The sequence below is a fragment of the Pyrus communis genome, chromosome 16 (genome assembly GCF_041283825.1).
Source record: "Pyrus communis isolate YQ-2024b chromosome 16, ASM4128382v1, whole genome shotgun sequence".
NCBI lineage: Eukaryota > Viridiplantae > Streptophyta > Magnoliopsida > Rosales > Rosaceae > Pyrus > Pyrus communis.
In genome coordinates this window covers 15,675,550-15,694,459 of record NC_142580.1, presented here as the reverse complement: position 1 = coordinate 15,694,459, position 18,910 = coordinate 15,675,550, and the positions used below count along the sequence as shown (strand labels likewise).

The window sequence follows — 18,910 nt, the reverse complement described above, 5'->3', positions numbered from 1 at the left end:
TGCGGAAGATTTAAACCGCTAGTTCTTCTGTATTGTGTTGTTTGTGGTGGTTATGTAGAGAATGTACTTATGTTTGTTTGTTGTGCTTTACTATTTTCAAATCAAGGATTTGATCACTGAAAAAATACACCCAGTTTAACGTACACCCAGCTGAACGTACTTTCTAAAATCATGTTTTAATCCTTAATGAAATATCTTCGGATAAAAAAAAACCCCAATTTTCTCATTCAGTAACATGGACGAATGTCATCACCATTAAACGTCAACACCACACTAGTCAAACAATTAGACATATCAGGCATATCAGGCATATTGAAGTACTAAATTTAAGAAAATATGATAATTTTTTTATTTAAAATTTGGGAGAAAGATTGTACATACATCATCTTCCAAGCTTTATTCACCCACTCATTTTGTGAGAATTTAACTAAATCTCAACTGTTGCCGCGTTCCACTCTTTTAGGCTTTTGTTTGGGATAGGGATATTCTTTCTTTGTACTAAATTGTAAGATGTTGAGTTTGAATTTGATGATTTAGAGAGTAATTTATGGGTACGTTACTACAGCGACATTTTGCATAATAATACAATGACGTGTGTTAAAAATTTCTTCAAACAACATTGGATTGTTGTCGGCCCACCTAGTTGGGCTCATGCGAGCCTACCCATCGGGTCAGACCAGGGGCACATAACATAACAATGGCCTCGCTGATCCTCCAAATATAAGGACCCGATACCAAAACCGTGTGCTCTCTCCTTTCTCCTCCTCCTTCCAATCAACAAAACCCAGACGTACAGACGGCTCAAAAGGTTTTCACAAGTGACAACAATGGCGACAGAGGTAGCAGCAGCGGTGCCGCGAACAGAGGTGGACACACAGGAGAATATTGCGGCTGAGGCGGCGGCCTCTGATACCAAGATACAGGCAAGCAGCGGTCCCCACAAGCTGGAGAGAAAGTGGACCTTTTGGTTCGATAACCAATCCAAGCCCAAGCAAGGTGCTGCGTGGGGCTCCTCGCTCCGCAAAGCCTACACCTTCGAAACCGTCCAGGAGTTTTGGTGGTAAGAATTAGATTACATGACCTAAACCTAATGCCCCATTTCTTCCCCTTCGTTAATTTGGGATTTTCAATTATTGGGTTTGAATATTGAATTAATTTTATTTCTCTGTATTTTTTTCCATTCGGTTTTTGTTTTCGGGTGTTTGCTGACTTTTGCTAGTTTCTTTATTGGTATGTGATTTGTAATTAGATCGTGTTTGGTTGATGAGAAAATTTAGTGGAATTTTTCTTTAAATCCAAGTAATGTACCAGAGTATTTGGTCTTTTTGTTTCAAAAAATTGAGCTTTAACGTTTCTAACTTTGTAATTAGATTATGCTTGGTTGATGAGAAAATTTAGTGGAGAATTTCTTTAAGTCCAGACAATTAAGCTACCCAGCTGCATTTAGTTAATTTTTTAATATTTTCGGTTCTTCTCCATCCGAATTATAGTTTCATTGTGGACCTACAAACTCTGATTGTATGCAACTTCACTTGAATCAAGTTCTGAACTTTAATCTGATTCCAATCCGGAAATTTGACGTTGAGATGCAAAATCTGTTTGCAGTCTGTATGATCACGTATTCAAGCCCAGCAAGTTGACGGTTAATGCAGACTTCCACTTGTTCCGGGCTGGGGTTGAACCAAAGTGGGAGGATCCTGAGTGTGCTAATGGAGGGAAGTGGACTGTCACCAGCAGCAGGAAGGCTAACCTTGATACCATGTGGCTAGAGACTGTGAGATTTCGATTTCATTATAGTTAAACATTATACTGATTCACGCACACACGCGCACTTACACAATACACACCATATAGAGGAATCATAGTTTAGGATACTTCTTTCCAGACGTTGAATCAAGACATACAATTAGACTTGATTTCACCTAATTAACGGTTTTGATTGATATTGCCACATAGCATGCTAAACTATATGGACACTGAATATTGCTCTATATATAATCTTGATCTCCTCAGCAGTGAGAATGGTTGGTTCTTGCTCACTGTGGCAGAAGATTATTGTGTGCATTGGGCTAGTCACTTAGGTTGATTCATGTTACGTTAAGGTTTACTTGAAAATTGATACTAAGGGGTTTCTATTTTATTGGATAGTTGATGGCACTGATTGGAGAGCAATTTGATGAGGCTGATGAGATATGCGGAGTGGTAGCAAGTGTGCGCCAGAGGCAGGACAAACTTGCACTATGGACTAGGAATGCCGCAAACGAGGCTGCACAGGTGTCATTCAAACTTACACTTTAAATAGGATGTTTTAAGCATTGTGGGTTTGCTTGATCTATATTCCTGTTTGGGTGAATTTTAATCTGCTCTGATGTTAACAATGATATGGTTAAAGCCCCAGCTTATCTGTGAACTATGATATAGATCTCTGCATATCCTAAGAAGCGAAAGCATCCATGAAAAATTGCTGATCTTTATTAATCAACTGAAATATGATTCTTAATACGAGATTGATTTTATATTATATACTCGATTGACCTCTGCCCCATCAGCAATAGGTGGATCCATTAATTATTGATTCTATTTCCTTGAATTTTTGCATGTGATCTGTTGCAACTTTAAGATGTGGGCAAGTGGCTGAATTTTTTTATCTTGTCATGCAGATGAGCATTGGGAGAAAGTGGAAGGAGATAATCGATGTTACCGATAAGATCACCTACAGCTTCCATGTAAGTTTCAGTCGGTATTATTTGTGTTGGAGTTATCTTAATTCTATTTCTCACTTCTTCTGTCATTGCAGGATGATTCTAAAAGGGAAAGATCAGCAAAGCCTCGATACTATGTGTAATTGATTTGGTGCCAGGTCTTCACTCTTCATTACCAAAGTTGTGAACACCATCACAAATTTTCTGTTGAGAAAAGCTAGAGGAGATGTTTGTCTACATATATTTATTAGCATAGTGTGATCTTGTTCTTTATGTTATGATTTAGAAAATTTTCTCAAGTACACAGAAACTTAGATTTGTTTGTAACATTCAAAATTTCTGAGAGTACACCTAAAATTTAGTTTTGTTTGTAATACACCCATGCTTTACTTGAGTTGACAATCAAATGATTCAAATCTGCATGATTGCTAGATTTCTTATTTCTCGCTCTTGTAGATGGATATTGTGTGTCTGATTAGCCATAGCGTTTGATTTCACGAATGGTTAATCGAGGTTCAATTACAAGGTTAACTTGCAGATTTATAGCAGTTTCAGTTTGGGAAGATGTTACTGTTATTGTTCCAGGTTCTATCAAATAGGCCAGGCAGATAATATTGGGGTGGATATCTTGACTGCCAATTTCCGATACTGGTGGTATCGGTGGCTGCCAGTTTTAATGTTGAGGTTTGTAGTTGCCCTTCCTTCCGCTTTCTTTATTTTTCAAGTCGATGTTGTAGGAAATCCGGCATTTATGCTCTATTGAAGGCCGATATTGGGGAAATTTCGAGGATACGGGTGAAGAACTTTCTATATCGGTATCAATGTCTTGAGAAGGAGATCCGAAATTTGGTTTAGGGGGGCGGACACACGATCCTAGCCAACTGGCCCAGCTCAGATTTAGTAATGAAACAGTGGAACTTGACTGAAGAATGATCATGAAAGGTGCATATATTATGGAGAGCAGACATCAAATTATACATTGTGGTGATGTTGAAGGAATCCCAGCTGGTGGGGAGTATATGCATGTGGAAGTCGTTTTGGAATGAAGTATGAAAATTACACTATAACATCAAATTTCTACTTGTGACAACAAAATGGAGGTGTCCATGCTCTACTGATTCGATCATGCCAGGAACCCCAGCCGTTCTCCGTTCTTCTTCGCCAGCCGGATCAGTCCTTGCCTTTGTTTCGCGTCTGCTCCGATCGATTTGCAGAATTCGGTAATCACCTGCAGGGAATATAGAGTTTCTTAATAATTCAAGAACATCTATATAATACCACCCTTTTTCTTTTGGTTCAAATGAAGGCTAAGATCTTGGAGAGGGAAAACTTTATATGCTTATAAAGGTATACAATTCCATAATTCCATAATTTGAGGGAACCGAACGTGAAACTATCACAATCTTAACTCGTTACCATGCTCTGTCTCTCTCACCACTTGGTTTTGTGAGGTAAAAAGAGAAGGTGAACAAAAAGAACATAATTGAAATTACCTTCAAACAAAAAGCCTCATTTTTTCAACTATTTGTCTTTTTACCTACCGATTATGTTTTCATCTTAAACAATTGAAAACGAAACTGAAAATTTGATATTAACAAAAAAGAAAAACTGAAAATTTGATGGTTACCAATTTAAAGCATTTTCAAAGTGGTATACGTGACTTTTTTTCTCTTGCTTTGAACAGTATTCTAATTATTTTTAAAGTAAATTATGAGAAAGGGTTTTCACACTTGAGTTCATATAGAGACGCACGCTGATATAACTAACTACACCCATAATTGACCATCGACAACACTAATGGTTGATCAAGAATGACACATTACTTAACCAAAGTTTAATCTTAGATAGACACAAGGGGAAGATTTACATATTAATTACCTGCGAGTGCAAAGCAATAGCTTTGCCTCTAATCTGATTGAACCTCTTCTTGCCAACAATGTTACGTGTGACAACAACAAGAGGTGCAAAGACACCCTTGCCTTCATTGACGTTCTTCATCATCGGCTGCGCTCTCACTGCCTTCCCAACTCTCACTTGGCTCGGGACCGCCTTCACCAGCGTCCCATAATCTTCTCCGACAACCGAACTTCCCCAACTTCCATGGAACGACGAACTCAAACTTGCAGAAACTGAGGTTGCCATTGAAACAACACAAAAGAAACAGAAACCGTGGCTCTAGTTTCTGAGAAAGTTGCGGACTTTAATGTTTTTGTGACTCAACTTGTGATAGTTGTTGTGTAATCTCGAGAGCCTTTGGTTTCTTGTATTGGATAGCAGTTAGGAGCCACATATATTTATGGCCTTAGATTTTTGTTCATTTTTTTTTTTTTTAACTTTCCACAAATATGTGTATTATTTGCCGTCTTTTATGGCACTGACGGTCCCTATTTGTTTGGAGGATCTGAATCTGAATTGGGTTTGGTCCACTTGTCACCTTCTTGGAAGCCACTCTGTCATGCGTGGGATGATCCTAGCGGTTGGTTTGAGAAACCCTTTTTTGAAACTTTTCAAACAGGGACATTTTAGAAAGCAGACTTTGAATTAAACAGAATGGTGCATAATAACCACGAACTTCATCGGTTTGAACTAGACTGTTGAAATTTGTACAGGTAGGTGACGGGTTGGCGTGGACAATGCGTCCGGCTCCAACACTCAAGTTCGGATTTCCTTCTTCATAATGTAGAGTAGGTTAGATTACTGTGTTGTTAAAAAGAATTAGTCTGTTGATATTGAAAGGAAAAAACTTGGCTACTGACACGTAAGAAGTTGTATTCCAACACGCAAATTGACATACGGCACAAGATTTTTGTTGGTTTTGTGATTCAATGAGTTGTTTTTGCCCGTGACTGATTGACTCTCCTTACATGTAAAGAATGAGATGGTGTTTATTGCAAAATTGTATGTCAACAATAAAACTAGTTCCTAGCACGTGCATGTGAAGAGCATGAATTTTCAACCTTGGATGGTTGAAGTCATAAGAAGAAGAAGATTCTGGAGAAAGGTTTCAAATTTGCTTCCTGCGGATGGTGCTTGAAGCACATCAGAAGTGTCGCTATAGGTAAAAAGTGGCAAAAGCTTTAACAATGAGGAAAATTAGAATTTGGAAGCCATAAACAAAAACAGCATGATTCAAAAACTGCGAAAAGTATTTCTTCCACGCATGTTTTTCTTCGATTAAAATGATGTTTCGGAAGCCTAGCTCCCTAATTTCGATTCTTCGAAACAAGAAAATGGACAAGCAAAGAAGAATTTCCAGAACAGTTGGTCATGACATGAGTTTTTATTATTTCTTTTAGGAACTCTAATTGTATGCCTGAAAGGCTGAAAAGAGAAGAAAAGGACTGAAGAAGAAATTAGACTTGCAGGAAGGAGAATCAAGAAAATTAAACAGTTGGAATAAAGACCACTTCAGGCATGAGATGAACACTGAATTTCTGGAACTCGGTAAACCATGGAAGATATAACCGATGGCATTTCACAAGATGAGTTCTTCCAGCTCGTCCTGCATGTTGAAGAACATGTACCGATCATATGTATCTACAGTCACTAGAATTCAGTTTGCAACCAAAGATAATCTCAGGGGATAACACCACAAAGACATGATATTTTGCCCATCTCTTTGGAACGGACACGCAATGGTTTAAAGTTATCACTAGTTCCTTAGGTGAGAACTATACATTTTGGTAGCTGAAGCTGCTAATACTGATCATTTGAAAATTGTAGTGTTAAAAACAATAAAACAGAACACACAAGAAGTGAAGAAACCCAGCAAACATCAGTTTCCAAGTCCTTTTCCCGCACGAGTTAAAAGGATCAAGATTCAAATTATAAGTGCAGGCTTGAACAAACTGCAGCATAGTACACCTCAGGGTGATAGCAGCTGTAGAGTATGAGATGTGTGAATAAAGAAGAGGAATGAATATCCTTTGAGAAAGCGTAGCAACATATGTTCTTTTACATACTCGTCAAACTGTTCCACCAGAATTGCACCCAACACTACGTGCAGCAGCAAAGTTTAAGAATGCATATGATGACTGAACCTGTCTACCTAAAAGAACATGACGACAAGAGTCAATGGTAACCTGCAACTGCTAAATAACATCAAGGGAATATATGCCAGTTGATGGGTTTTTGTTTACTACCATGACTAACTGTTTTGAAGTCTTCCACTATGGCATAAACCAGTGTGATTGAACTTTTGAATCATATATAGGAAGACACAACGATGTAGCAAAGATGTTTTCTTCAAAAATTATATTTGCCAATATTAGCATTGCTTACATGGAATCATGTGGCAAACAATCAAGAAAACCTCATGTTTTATAAAAAGAAACATAGAAAGAAAATATAAGACAGAATGATGTAATATCAAGGCATCATCAATAGTACCAACAATCCCAAAAACTTTCAGCAACGCTTTTGTGCCAATACCACCAATGAATCTCAAACAATTTGGAAGTCAGGGGCTAAATACACTTACCTGTATGGCATTTCCCAAGATCAACCACACCACTCCCCGAAATTACATCTCCATTACAAAAATCTTTGATTGCCTGCATTTCAAGCTGCAATGAACCATGAAGTGGAAGGGTAATACCGTAATAGCATTGATACAAGACTCTTCTTCAAGGATTCCAACTCTTCCTAACTTGCGTATATGATCATTGTAAAATAACACTTTTTTAAGTCAACAGAAGCATTGTCTGGACTCTGGACAACCAATACAATCAACATTTTAAACTAACAGGCAGCAGTCACAGATGCATTGGATGCATGCAATGTCCTAAATCAAAAAGGTCTTCAACATTTAATTTTCATACGAGCAGGAAATAGGTGTCCATTCCATATCAAGCCCAGCACAAAAGGTCATCAAGTGATATGCAGTTACCACCCCAAACCCTTTCCTCAATGGCTAATGTTCTCGACTGCACATCTTCATAGTATCATCTGTGAGCCATATATACTACATACTTCAGTACAGAGTGCGCTTTTCAGGTGGTATTCCTTAGCTTCCATTTGCATTTCAATAGAAAGATGCAGGTGGAAAATTGTGTATTCGAGATACTCATGTCAGTAATTTAGATGCTGTAGAAATCATATTGGAATTGCTGGTGTAGAAATCATTTTGCAACTACCCATCATCACTGGTCACGAGTTTCGTTCCCAACTCCTTCCTTGGCTTAGCTGAAAGTCCCCTTGCTAGCATCTCTTCCTCATAATGCCTAGCCATGTCTAACATACCTTTGTCCACCAGAGCATCAATTAAAGCATTGTAAGCAGACCCATCAGGACTACACCCAAGTTTATCCATCCTATCCCACACAAGAAACATTGGTCTGAGGAATCCCCATCTCCCAAACTTCCTCATAAGCATCACAAAAGTGTCCATCCTTGGTTGAACCCCACTTTCAATCATCCTGTCAAACAGTCTAAGAATCTCATTTGGCTTCTCTAGATGCTTAAAAATGCAATGATAAGTGATCACGTCCGGAACACAACCCAACTTAGGCATTTGATAAAGCATCGAGAACGCCTCCTTATATCTCCCATTCTCGCACAAAAGCTTTACAACTGTATTATACGTCCCAACATTGGGTTCACACCCCAGTTCCTTCATCTCCCTCAACAGCCGCTTTGAAAAATCAACACCGTCAGAAAGACCAATGGCACGAATAACCGTATTATACGCCACCACATCCAGTTTGATCCCTTTGCTCTTCATCTCCTTATACAACTTCACAGCCTTCCACGGCTTTCCACTCTTGCACAATATATCCATATATACTGAATACGAATGCAAATCTTTATGCACACCTCTCCGATCCATCTCCTCCCAAAAGTCCCTACACTTACGCCACCACCCCATTTGAAACCACCCGCGAAGAAGTAAATTATGTATCTTAGTACTCTTATCAAAACCCAAATCTTTGTTCTTCCAAAAACACAATTCTTGGGCCTCAATCACATGCTTATACTCGCAAAGCGCATCAATAAGATTACAATAAGAAGTCTCATCCTTCAAACCAAACTCTTCCAATCTATTATAAACATCTATAGCTTCATTCACAAGGTGGGCAGACACATATCTCTTAAACAATACACGAAATGTAGTATAATTCGGAACAGTTTCTGGGTTGTGCTTCATTTTGTTAATCAAGTTCCATGAAAGCTCGAATTCGAAGAACTTACCGAGAATGTCGAGCATCCGATTGTATGTCTCGGTGGTGTGCTGGAAGTGGCAGTCAGTTTCCAGCCAGGTGAAGAAGTCCAGGGCTTTCTTCCAGTCGTTGCAGTAGGAAGAAAGCGTCTCGCGGACGGCGGTGTGGTCGTATATAGTGGGTTTTGATTGGGGTTCCGGGTCGGTGGGGGTGTGATTTGAAAAGGGTTTGGAGGAAACAGGGTGAGGAACTGAGGAATGCAAGAGGATTTGAGCTTGGCGGAGACGGAGCAGAAGGAAAGGTCTCAGGCGTCGAGAGGTTGCTGAAGAGAGCATTTCTGTAGTTTTCGGCTCCAAAGGTCCGAACTTTGTAGAGGGATTTGAATGGAAAAAAAAAAGAAAAAAAAATCAGGGTTTTAGGAAATTTTGAGCTGTTTGTTCGTCAGGGAAAAGAGTGAGCCGGAGTGAGAAATTGCAGACTGACTCGGGGTTGACGATGAGTATGTGGGCCGAACATGGGCTTTTATGTTGATATTGTCATAATGATGAGTAAGTGGGCTGTAAATGAGCTTCGAATTGGTTCGGTTTAATTTGGTTTGATTTGAAGCGGTTTTAATATAGAACCAAAAATATTATTGGCTGAACCATTTCAATACGATTTGGTTCAGTGCCAAGACGGTTCGACTTTGTAGTTTGATGCGCACCTTTAATGTAATTTCGCGAGAGGGAGCAATGGAGTAACAAACTTCATTTGCTATGTCACTTGAGTAAAACTCTCTCCAACTTGAAGTAGCAATTAGATTATACTCGATTGGAGATGTTTATGTAAATTTATGTAAAAAACACTCTATGTATAAACGCTTTTATCAAAAGCACAAGAAAAATTTATCAAAAACCCAAGAGAGTACTTTTATAATTAAAAGCGCTTCTTTTTCTACTAAAGCATTTTTAGTTAAGGAAGGAATTTCAAGCTCTTTCGGTAAGTAGTTTCAACTTTGAAGTCAGTAATACATTGTCGTTTTATTTAGTATTGAAACTGTATGAGGAGGAACATTAATTGGACATCGATTTTGGTGAGATATTAAATAATAAGCACTTCCAATTCAACAACAAAAAAATTAGAGAAAATGCTGAGAGGTCTTTCTCAAAAGTGGGACTCTCTATAGACTCTATGTCACCTCATACTTTTGACACAATATTTTCTAATGTTGGCACATGAATTGACGTTAAACTGTAAGGTGGTAAAGAATCCCACTTTCTAATGTATAACCAAAAGGTAATTAAATTTTTAGTTTTGGGTGCTAGTAGAGTATACTTGACATGAGTAGAAGTGAGAATATTAAAATGAGAAATTAAGTGAGAAAGTTGGTAGCACTCTCCTTTAATATAAACCAACTTTCATCGAAATAAAGGAAACTAAGAAAGCTAAAGTGAAAAGTGTTATTTGGCAGCGTGATTTATTAAGACGCAACTTTAATTTTTGATACTTACGTTTAAATTGTAGATAGTTGGAACTTTGATGGTTTAATAAAGAATCCAATTGAATAAAAAAAAAAAAACAAAAAATCCTTCTGTGAGAGTAAAGGATAAGGGGTAAATGATGTGTCTCTGAATTTCACAGCTTTCCTCACAAGTTCACAAGAATCATAACGTCAACGAACGGAACGAAACGAAACGAAAAAAGGCAGGAAAAGCAGAAACAAACACATACCAGAAGAAGCAAACATCAGAAAATTCATAAATTCACATGGCATCACTAGCAACCCATTTCTCCGCCTTCGCCCTCCTCTTCCCCATAGGCCTCCGCCGCCTCATCTGCTCCTCCGCCCTCTACCTCAAGAACCCATCTCTCTACCGATCCAAAGCTTGGTACTTCTCAGAACCCAAATGGAAAAACTTCGATTTGTACTCTCTCACCATCGCCCTCCCCATCGCCTCCTTCTCCGAAATCTTCATATTTCTGGCCTTTTCCGGCCACCCCACCTACCGCTTCGCCTTCTTCCAGCAATCAGCCGCCATTTTCATGTTCTGGGCACTCGTCCTTCTGATCATCTTCCGTGAAAACATCGACCCTTTGAATTTCAATGAAGGGTTCGTCTTCGTTTTCGCAGCGGTTTCCTTTTTCGTTGAGTACTCTGTGATCGGCAAGGGAATTTCGGGTCTTGGTGGCGCTGTGTATGATATGCTAGCTGCATTGACTCTAATTTGTGCATTTTCTTGCCTGTATTTGTCGATTAGGCCATGTTCGTTTTTCGCCGAGTTTTTCTTGTCCTCTGGATTGGTTTTTAAGGGCACTTGGATTTTGCAACTGGGGTTGTCCTTGTACACTGATGCATTTGGGTTAAACGGGTGTAAGAAAATGTCAGTGTGGCCTAACCAGGACAATGCTGAGTGGAAATGTGACCTTGAGGAGGACGGCTTAAGGGGTGTTGCTGTGATGATGCTCTTGTTCATCGGGCATGCGATTGCGGTCTTGGTATTGAGTTTTGTGTTGTTTGCTTTGCTGGCAAGTAACTGGAACTTGCAGGGTGGCGAGGGCAGTGGTCCGTTTCTAGCACAGCTAGATTCGGAGCATGTGTTGATGCCTCCTGGCGGTGAGATTGAGCTTGAATGAAATGCTTGTTCTGTTTTCGTTAACTGTCAATTTTGGTACAAAGTTTCAGATATAATGGAGATTTTATTCTTTTGTTCATTCTTTCACTTCAGTTTGTAGTGCTTTCCTCTTTTTTTTAATGGCATGCCGTCATTTGGTTTTTAGATTGTCTCCAGTTTAGATTAATTATTATATGGATAACTTGGTTTTTTTCGATGTATCAGTAATCCTCATAAAGAGTTTACGACCTGTGTTTGTGTGCATTTTCACAAATTAGCGCTAGTTGTGTAGCTACAACTCTATGGTTCACTTACTTTCGATATCCCTTTTATCTTCATCATTTGGAACCACCTTCAAGATCTTCCTTTCTGCAAGTGCCAATTGCAGTGTACAAATTGGTTTTTCTCTTTGATGATTGGAAATAAAACTGCTTCAATTTAAGAGCATGATCTAAGTGAATTCATTGATGACAGCTACCTCTTGTTCCATTTATCAAATTTGAATTGGTTTTTCAAAACAACATATCAAGCTTTTGCAGTGTTTGGATATTCACACTCAGGCTGCAATTTTTAAGTAACAGAGAACCAAACAGAAATATTTTGTCAACTGAGGACCAGATAAAAGTGAAGATCTCACATTTGTTCAATGGTAAGGGAATAGTATCAGTCTATGTTGTATTTTTCCACATCCATAAAAAATGAGATTTCCTCGATTCTGGTTGCATCATCTATTTATCTGTTCAACATACCATGTTTTGGTTGATCTTCAAGCTTTAGGAATTAGGATCTAGAAGAAAAGGATAGGTGAAGGCTAAAAACAGAAAAAAGTAAGACTCTAATGGTTATCTTCTGAAAGTTAACAATTGGAGAGCTCAATGACAATGGCGTCAAATGGATTTAAAACAGCAGCTTTTCAGAAACATAACAAGCACTGTAATCTGTCTTTGTTGATACTGTTCACCTTGTGGCTTCAATTTTGTTTGCTTCTCTTTATAAGGTAGCTTACCAAGACATGTTTTAGTACGAAATAAGTATTGGCAATGCATTTGGTGGACTGGTTGCCTAATGTTTAAACTTTTAGAATCTGTACTGTTGCATCTTGGCTACATATGTGCCTTGGTACAGAAATCAGCTGTTTCCATAGTTTATCAATAATTTACTATCCACATACAATGTTCTTTCCCTCCTTCAAAATGTACAGTGAACCACATGCATTTTAAGGGAGGAGAATGAAAGTTGAAATTTGAAAGGATTCCTTAGAAGTTGGAAATGCTATTAACAACTGACAGTTTAAGGGCCTCCTATGATCAGGATTCATTGTGGAAGCTGGTAAATTCCCTGGTAAGTCAGTCCTCAACCTCTTAATAGTATCTCAGTAATCCAGCACAAAATAAGGTATTACTATTTTTTTGCTATTTATTTTCACATCTTTCTGTTTAAATGTTCAGAACACACAAATTACTTATTTCCGCAGCAAGTAAACCAGCTACACCAAACTTCTCTAGCTATCATCTCACTGGTTGATTCTAATTTTCAAATTTATGACTATACTATTAATGTTTCAAGTTTTGAATTTATACATAACTGCTGTCTTGGTGCTCGTTGCTTATTTTTCCTTTCATGGATGTTGCCATAACTTTGTACAGCAAATGTCTGTGAGTACTGTCTTATTTTCTTAAATTTTAAAACAAACTGAATCATTTGATTGTTTTGGACAACATGTTATCAATCTGGTCTGTTTATCTGACTTTCACAGAATTACATATTAAGACATACAAATTAAGCTACGATATAGTTCCAGTTTAAAACACATGAAGGTTTATAAACAGTACTCACTTGGTATCTACAGTCTTTGTATTGTTTCTGCATAAGTAGCAGTATAGGGGGCATTGTTCATTATTCTAACTGCTGTCATAAATAGCTAACATATAAGGTAGGGAAATAACTTATTCTAATCTGATATATCCCATTGAAGAAGAAAACTTTGGCATTTTCAACCATCGACGACGAAAACGCCCAAATCCATGGATTTTAATCCGCCAACGGATTCTCTTGATTTTCGTGCTCAAGTCATCATACCTTCGCTGTAGGACTTTAGGTTTTGATATCTTGATCAGTTTTCTCATGTTCATGCATCCTGCATTTGCTTGAAAGCAAGCAATGAGAGAGTTATAACCAGGAATCAAGAAAATATGAATTGTTGTTGGTCTGAAATAGTTTGCTTACAGAAGTTAATAAGAATAATGTAATGACCAGTCACTTTATCATTGTAAAGCTTCTATTTTGAGAACTTTCTAAAATACTCCATTCCATGGATTGCATGGAATCTGTCCTATGAATTTGTGAGTTTGTGAAATTAGTGAGTGGTAATGAAATTAGCTAAGTTCTTTTTATATACTTATAGTAGTTGGTGAGTTTGTCAAAGTATACAGGCTTAAAGCACACCTGGAACCTTGTGGTTTCCCTCTTTTTCTTCTTCCTCGTCTTTTTCTTTTTCTTCTGTGTTTCTTCGCTTACCCAGGACCTGCAAGCATGTAAAGAATATTAGTTTTCTCATCTTGTTGGGGGTATTCCTCCAAAATGACTTTTGCATATGAGGGAAGGGAAATAGATTGTTTACTGGTAAAAATTATTCTTGAGTTGATTTGGTATTTCAGGGTTTACTTTTACCTCAACTAGTCCTTCAAGACGCTTTCTCATCCTTCTCTGAATAAAACTTCTGGTGCTCTGCTTGAACAAACTTGTTAACTAAATATGTAACCATGCATTGGTTGAAAACTTCTAGAATAAGGCGAGAATTTTCTCAACAAGGAAAAGTAGAAACCCGATAAAATAGTAGAGTTTTTACCTTTACATGGTATTTAACATAGGCATAGAAATTCAGTAAACTCCATACTGTCTTGTCTAGTCTTTTACCTTCGACATGACGTGAAGAAATCTCTGTATATAAGTCAATACCAAATGTGTTAGACTGAGTCTAGCTGATGTTCATCTCATATGTGGAAAACCAACCATAAGCTAAGTAAGCAGCTTCGTTACTGGAAATTTTAAAATCTATAGTGATTAAGAGGAAAGTTTATACTTGGAGTACTTAGATTGGAGTCTAAGACGATACCAAAAGAGACAAATCCTCCATTCGTACTCAAATCTTCAAAAGTTTCTCCTCTTAACTCTGGAGGTGGAATGGGTGACCAGCAACAAGGAGGCGCTTTCCTCCATTTTTCAGAACTTCCGACATCCATAAGCTCCTGTCTCCATTCCCCAGAAGGAGATCAAAATAGAAAATCAAGAAAAATAAAATGTAAACCAGTTATTGCAAGGAATAGCAGGAAGGGTGAAATCATTGACTGTACTAATAAGAATCTTTACATTAGCAGGAATAGTATGATTTCATTGACTACTAATAAGAAAATCTTTACTTCACTGTATCAGTCGTCAGTCACAAACCTGAAAGAATGCTGTTGCAATAATGACATCTGTTTTGTCTTTGAAACGTATCGGGAATACTGCTATGATTTTCTGTGGCTGTTAAACATGAATATCTTCATTGTACATTAGAACTATAGAGTAAATTAATTAGAATAAGTTCAGTTGAATCAGCACTCTTCTTAATTTTGCTAATGATTTACCTGTCTAATAATAAAGAAAGGCTCTCTTGGGTGATATTCGAGTTTGAGTGGCTTATACATTCCTTGCGATGTATCTTGAGGGTTAACATTCATCAACATTTCTTTCAGCTGAGAACTTAAGATTACTGCTTGCACAGCAGCAATGTCTGCAATTACCTTCACAGAATCTAGAGAGAGAAAAATGCATGCATAATTACAATGTTAGCATCGACAGTACCGTACGAAAATGGTTTTACTATCATACTGATTAAATATGCAGGACGTAGCTGCTTTCCATACTATTCAGACTTGTTTTGAGACGTTCACTGCAGCTCGTGGTGTGTTGCCATATTGACAAGTTATGTCATCTTTATTTATAGGGATGGGAGGAAAAAGAAGCTTGGAATTCAAGAAAGCATTGTTAGTGTAATTGGTTACAGAGTTTCATTATTTTGTTTCTTTTTGTTCTTTTGGCTATCAAGGTGAGCAGTCATCTAAACAAAATGAAATTTGCAAGCATCTTGGTAACAAGCTATGTTTGACATATATGATATGACTAAATTTTTGTATATTATTGGGATGATGTGTGAAAGAATATCGAACCTTTTCCATTTGGAATCTCAGAAAAATCAAGTCTTAAAGTAAGCTGGTATCCTTCTTTTGCAGGTTCAACAATCTCCACAACGTCAGGACGAATTCCCTTTACCATCTGTTTAGTATATTGTGAAATCCCATACGGACGCATGACTCCCTGGGAAAGGAGCGGGGTTGACACTGACAAGTAGATATAATGTGTATCTGATGCTGAAGACTGTTTTATTACACGAAAATCATCAGAAGAGATATCAAATTACCTGCTTGAAAAACCATATGATGAGGTATTGTCCACCCACACATTATTACTAGCTTCACATCTTGGCTACAATGTTTTAAATTCAATCTGTACACACTGAGGACTCACCTGGATATGGTATTCAACAGAACCGAATTCGTATAAGTGATGATCAATCTCCATGAAATTGCTGTCACTGTTATGAAAGCAACAATACTAATTATCAGAATGTGTTTTCGTTTGTAAAATACTGACAGCTTCAACCATCTTCGAGCTGGGAAAAAGCTTTTAGCAATTTATCATTCCATTATTAATTAAACACCGCAGAAACAGCGCTGTTTAGGAATTCTTCTATTCAACCAGCTTCGAGTTTAGACGATAAGATGGTGAACGTGACATTTCTCTTCAATTTGGTGAAATATGTCGCAGGTACTGGTTTTAGTGGGAGAACCATAAATACAGGTTTGTGCTACCCACAACTCATTGCTGGACACATAATGCTTATCTACCTGGAAACCACAGCTCCCTGTCACGAAATTCCTACCATTTATACATTTTTTGTAATAATTTCTGTCTACGACATTTTTCTGTTCCATTGTCAATAATCTTGTTAAATCTCTTGTATTTGCTCTATTTTTTTACTGAAGAAGTTTACAATGTCAAATTTTCTTCCTGTATTTCTCGGTCTTAGTTTTCGCTCTTTTAGCTTTTACGCTTTGTAAAACGTCGCCGGATGATGGCTTGCTTGACACTGATGGATGAAGATAATGCTGCCTTACATGCACACTGATTATAACTGATTAACAGCAGTAACAGTTTACTGTTTCAACTCGTTTCAGGAATGCAGACATCTAAATTTCTATATGATTATTGCTAAGCAGCTCTTTCTAATCTGTGAAGAACATAACGTAACAAATTTGCTACAATACGTATCTCGAATCAAGTATTGTAAGCACGAAAACTCGAATGTACTTACCGGTACCGTTTGAGCAGAATTCCCTTCAAAGCTGGGGATGCCCTCTCTAAGCATGCCATCCTGACTCCCGGAAATTTTCTACCCCTCATATCTCCTCCTAATTTCAAATGGGTGGGTGGGATGTAAATATATACAATGTCACAGCCAACAACTGCTTTTGGACAAGTTGAAATTGGAGTAAAAATTAAGTTCAATGTTGCAATCAAGTTTATCAACTTCTGAAGCAACTTCCCTACTCACTCTTCTTTGCTGCTAACTTGTCAGTGAATAAAATACAAAGCAAAAGCACTTTTCTGTCACTGTGCTCATTTCTTGGTGGATTTATTTAAGTTGTACCTTTGCATGCAATCCAAGTCACTGAAGAAAGTAATATCTTCTATGTTAAATCCTCGATGCAATCCTCATTGTCTCATACAAACTTTGTTGTGGGTAAAAATAAGCGTTTGTTTACATTTAAAAAAATACATAATTGTATCAAGATACATAAATTGTAAAATAAAATGATATATAAATTAATTTACTACATATATTATAAAATATGAGTATATATGTAAAATTTTAGGATGCTTTCTCTTGGTTTTGTAACATTTTTTCTAAGCCTATATATTTTAATAATTGATGGGCCTTGTTTTTCATTCAAAAAAGGATTGAGCCTCGTTTTCACATCAAATAAATAATATAATTTATTCCCTAATTTTAAAAGACATATCAGCTAATTTAAAATCCCTAACTCTAACCCTAGTCAACACAACCTTTGCGCCATCTCACTTTTTCTTCTCTGCAATTTCAATTTTATAGAGGTCTCTCGCATTAAATGTTTTATGCCGACTCCTCTTCTACGCACGCAGGAGGGGACACGATGCAAGACACGATGAAAACGCAGCAAGAAGCGGAGATGCACAACTTTTGCAGCCATAACTTTTTTTTTTTTTTTAAGTTACATAACCGGCCAGAGGCCGCCTAGCCCTCCCAGTTGGCCATCTAGGCGCCGACTAATTGAACGCTTTTGATATAATCGCAATGGTGGGTCGCCGTAAACAGCTGCTTAAGTCAATTTTTAGAACACTACTTTTGGTTGAATGCAGGGCGTGCCAACTCGACAACCGAGCTTGGTCGGTGAGTAAATGATGTGGTGGTGGTGGTGTCAAACGTGTTGCTGACTTCTTATCTGAGTGCTTACGAGAAAGGAACTCGTCTCAACCTTTGGGTCCTAGAGCCTGAAGACAAGGCTGCTAGTCACTGCGAAGTTCACGAATTATTTGCACCAGGCTCGATTGCTTCAATTATATTTGTGCAAATATAAGTGCGCCAAATCGATACTAGATTGTATGGACATAAATACTAGAAAGATATAAGTGTCTTGATTGTAAATGTGGTTCAGCCGTCGGAATGCCGAACTCTGAAGTGTACTTATGAGTATCTAATCGTAAAATGGGTTCGGCTTTCATTGTGCCGAACAATGTAACCCGGTAACACCTCACTCCACCGAGAAAGCTAATGAAGTGACATCTTCCAACAAGGACTCAAATAACCATTGTTGACAAAGACTTGGATAGGTAGTCAATCGAACTTGGAGTAGAGTTGTTTACACAAACTATGAGATGCTCCTCGGTCACCTGACTCAACGGCTCTAGAGCTGTTTAACATAAACTAGAGATGTTGGCGGTTGTCAGTCATAAAGCTATTTAACACAAATTGAGAGGTATGCTTGACGAAGTTAGGGAGTTCAATTGTATTCTCAAAAGCAAGAGCGTTCTCATAGAGCGAGAAATTACGCAGGGCAAATTTATGTATTGATTTGAAAGTCCCTTCAAATTGACTGTCGTGTTGTACTTATAGGATCAGATACCTTCGATGATAGGTTGTATGATGTATTTCGATTCTATCATGCCTCTTGGAATTTATCTCATCATTTCCCTTTTGATAATTATGTGGCTATTCTCGATATAATCTCGACCACTGCTGCTATCCAAGTCACCATATCATATTTGTGGACCAAGATTGTCTCCCCTCCTACTTTTTATCCTTTTCCATCCCCTCCTA

General features: G+C 37.8%; 5 protein-coding genes across 10 annotated transcripts; 2 read left to right on the top strand and 3 right to left on the bottom strand.

The window, feature by feature from the left end:
- Positions 1-709: 709 nt before the first annotated feature.
- Positions 710-3,142, top strand: LOC137731501 (eukaryotic translation initiation factor). Its single transcript, XM_068470620.2, has 5 exons — positions 710-1,060; positions 1,606-1,774; positions 2,149-2,274; positions 2,661-2,726; positions 2,798-3,142. Exons 1-5 carry the CDS (start codon positions 828-830, stop codon positions 2,843-2,845), a joined length of 642 nt encoding a protein of 213 aa, XP_068326721.1. The 5' UTR covers positions 710-827; the 3' UTR covers positions 2,846-3,142.
- A 490-nt stretch (positions 3,143-3,632) lies between these two features.
- LOC137731503 (protein PROTON GRADIENT REGULATION 5, chloroplastic) lies at positions 3,633-4,968 on the bottom strand. The gene is made up of 2 exons (XM_068470621.2): positions 4,581-4,968; positions 3,633-3,930 (listed from the first exon to the last, which is right to left on the bottom strand). Exons 1-2 carry the CDS (start codon positions 4,842-4,844, stop codon positions 3,826-3,828), a joined length of 369 nt encoding a protein of 122 aa, XP_068326722.1. The 5' UTR covers positions 4,845-4,968; the 3' UTR covers positions 3,633-3,825.
- Positions 4,969-6,278: 1,310 nt separating this feature from the next.
- On the bottom strand, positions 6,279-9,355 carry LOC137732240 (Pentatricopeptide repeat (PPR) superfamily protein). The gene is made up of 2 exons (XM_088687057.1): positions 7,183-9,355; positions 6,279-6,750 (listed from the first exon to the last, which is right to left on the bottom strand). The coding sequence occupies exon 1, from the start codon at positions 9,193-9,195 to the stop codon at positions 7,834-7,836; it is 1,362 nt and encodes a 453-aa protein (XP_088543183.1). The 5' UTR covers positions 9,196-9,355; the 3' UTR covers positions 6,279-6,750; positions 7,183-7,833.
- A 1,118-nt stretch (positions 9,356-10,473) lies between these two features.
- LOC137730451 (uncharacterized) lies at positions 10,474-16,568 on the top strand. 5 transcript variants are annotated; one of them, XM_088687821.1, is made up of 6 exons: positions 10,474-12,100; positions 12,763-12,792; positions 12,900-12,970; positions 15,440-15,541; positions 15,726-15,937; positions 16,321-16,568. In XM_088687821.1, exon 1 carries the CDS (start codon positions 10,607-10,609, stop codon positions 11,471-11,473), a length of 867 nt encoding a protein of 288 aa, XP_088543947.1. In that variant the 5' UTR covers positions 10,474-10,606; the 3' UTR covers positions 11,474-12,100; positions 12,763-12,792; positions 12,900-12,970; positions 15,440-15,541; positions 15,726-15,937; positions 16,321-16,568. The 5 variants fall into 5 exon arrangements, with proteins under 5 accessions (XP_088543947.1, XP_088543945.1, XP_088543948.1 ...); XM_088687819.1 differs by having other exon boundaries at positions 12,653-12,792; XM_088687822.1 differs by lacking the exon at positions 12,900-12,970 and having other exon boundaries at positions 12,653-12,792.
- Positions 13,174-16,995, bottom strand: ARPC2B (actin-related protein C2B). Of its 2 annotated transcripts, none has more exons than XM_088687817.1 (10): positions 16,868-16,995; positions 16,021-16,087; positions 15,663-15,870; positions 15,081-15,247; positions 14,899-14,976; positions 14,567-14,699; positions 14,300-14,391; positions 14,122-14,178; positions 13,897-13,975; positions 13,174-13,597 (listed from the first exon to the last, which is right to left on the bottom strand). In XM_088687817.1, the coding sequence occupies exons 1-10, from the start codon at positions 16,954-16,956 to the stop codon at positions 13,398-13,400; spliced, it is 1,170 nt and encodes a 389-aa protein (XP_088543943.1). In that variant the 5' UTR covers positions 16,957-16,995; the 3' UTR covers positions 13,174-13,397. The 2 variants fall into 2 exon arrangements, with proteins under 2 accessions (XP_088543943.1, XP_068325538.2); XM_068469437.2 differs by having other exon boundaries at positions 13,174-13,588.
- Positions 16,996-18,910: the final 1,915 nt, after the last annotated feature.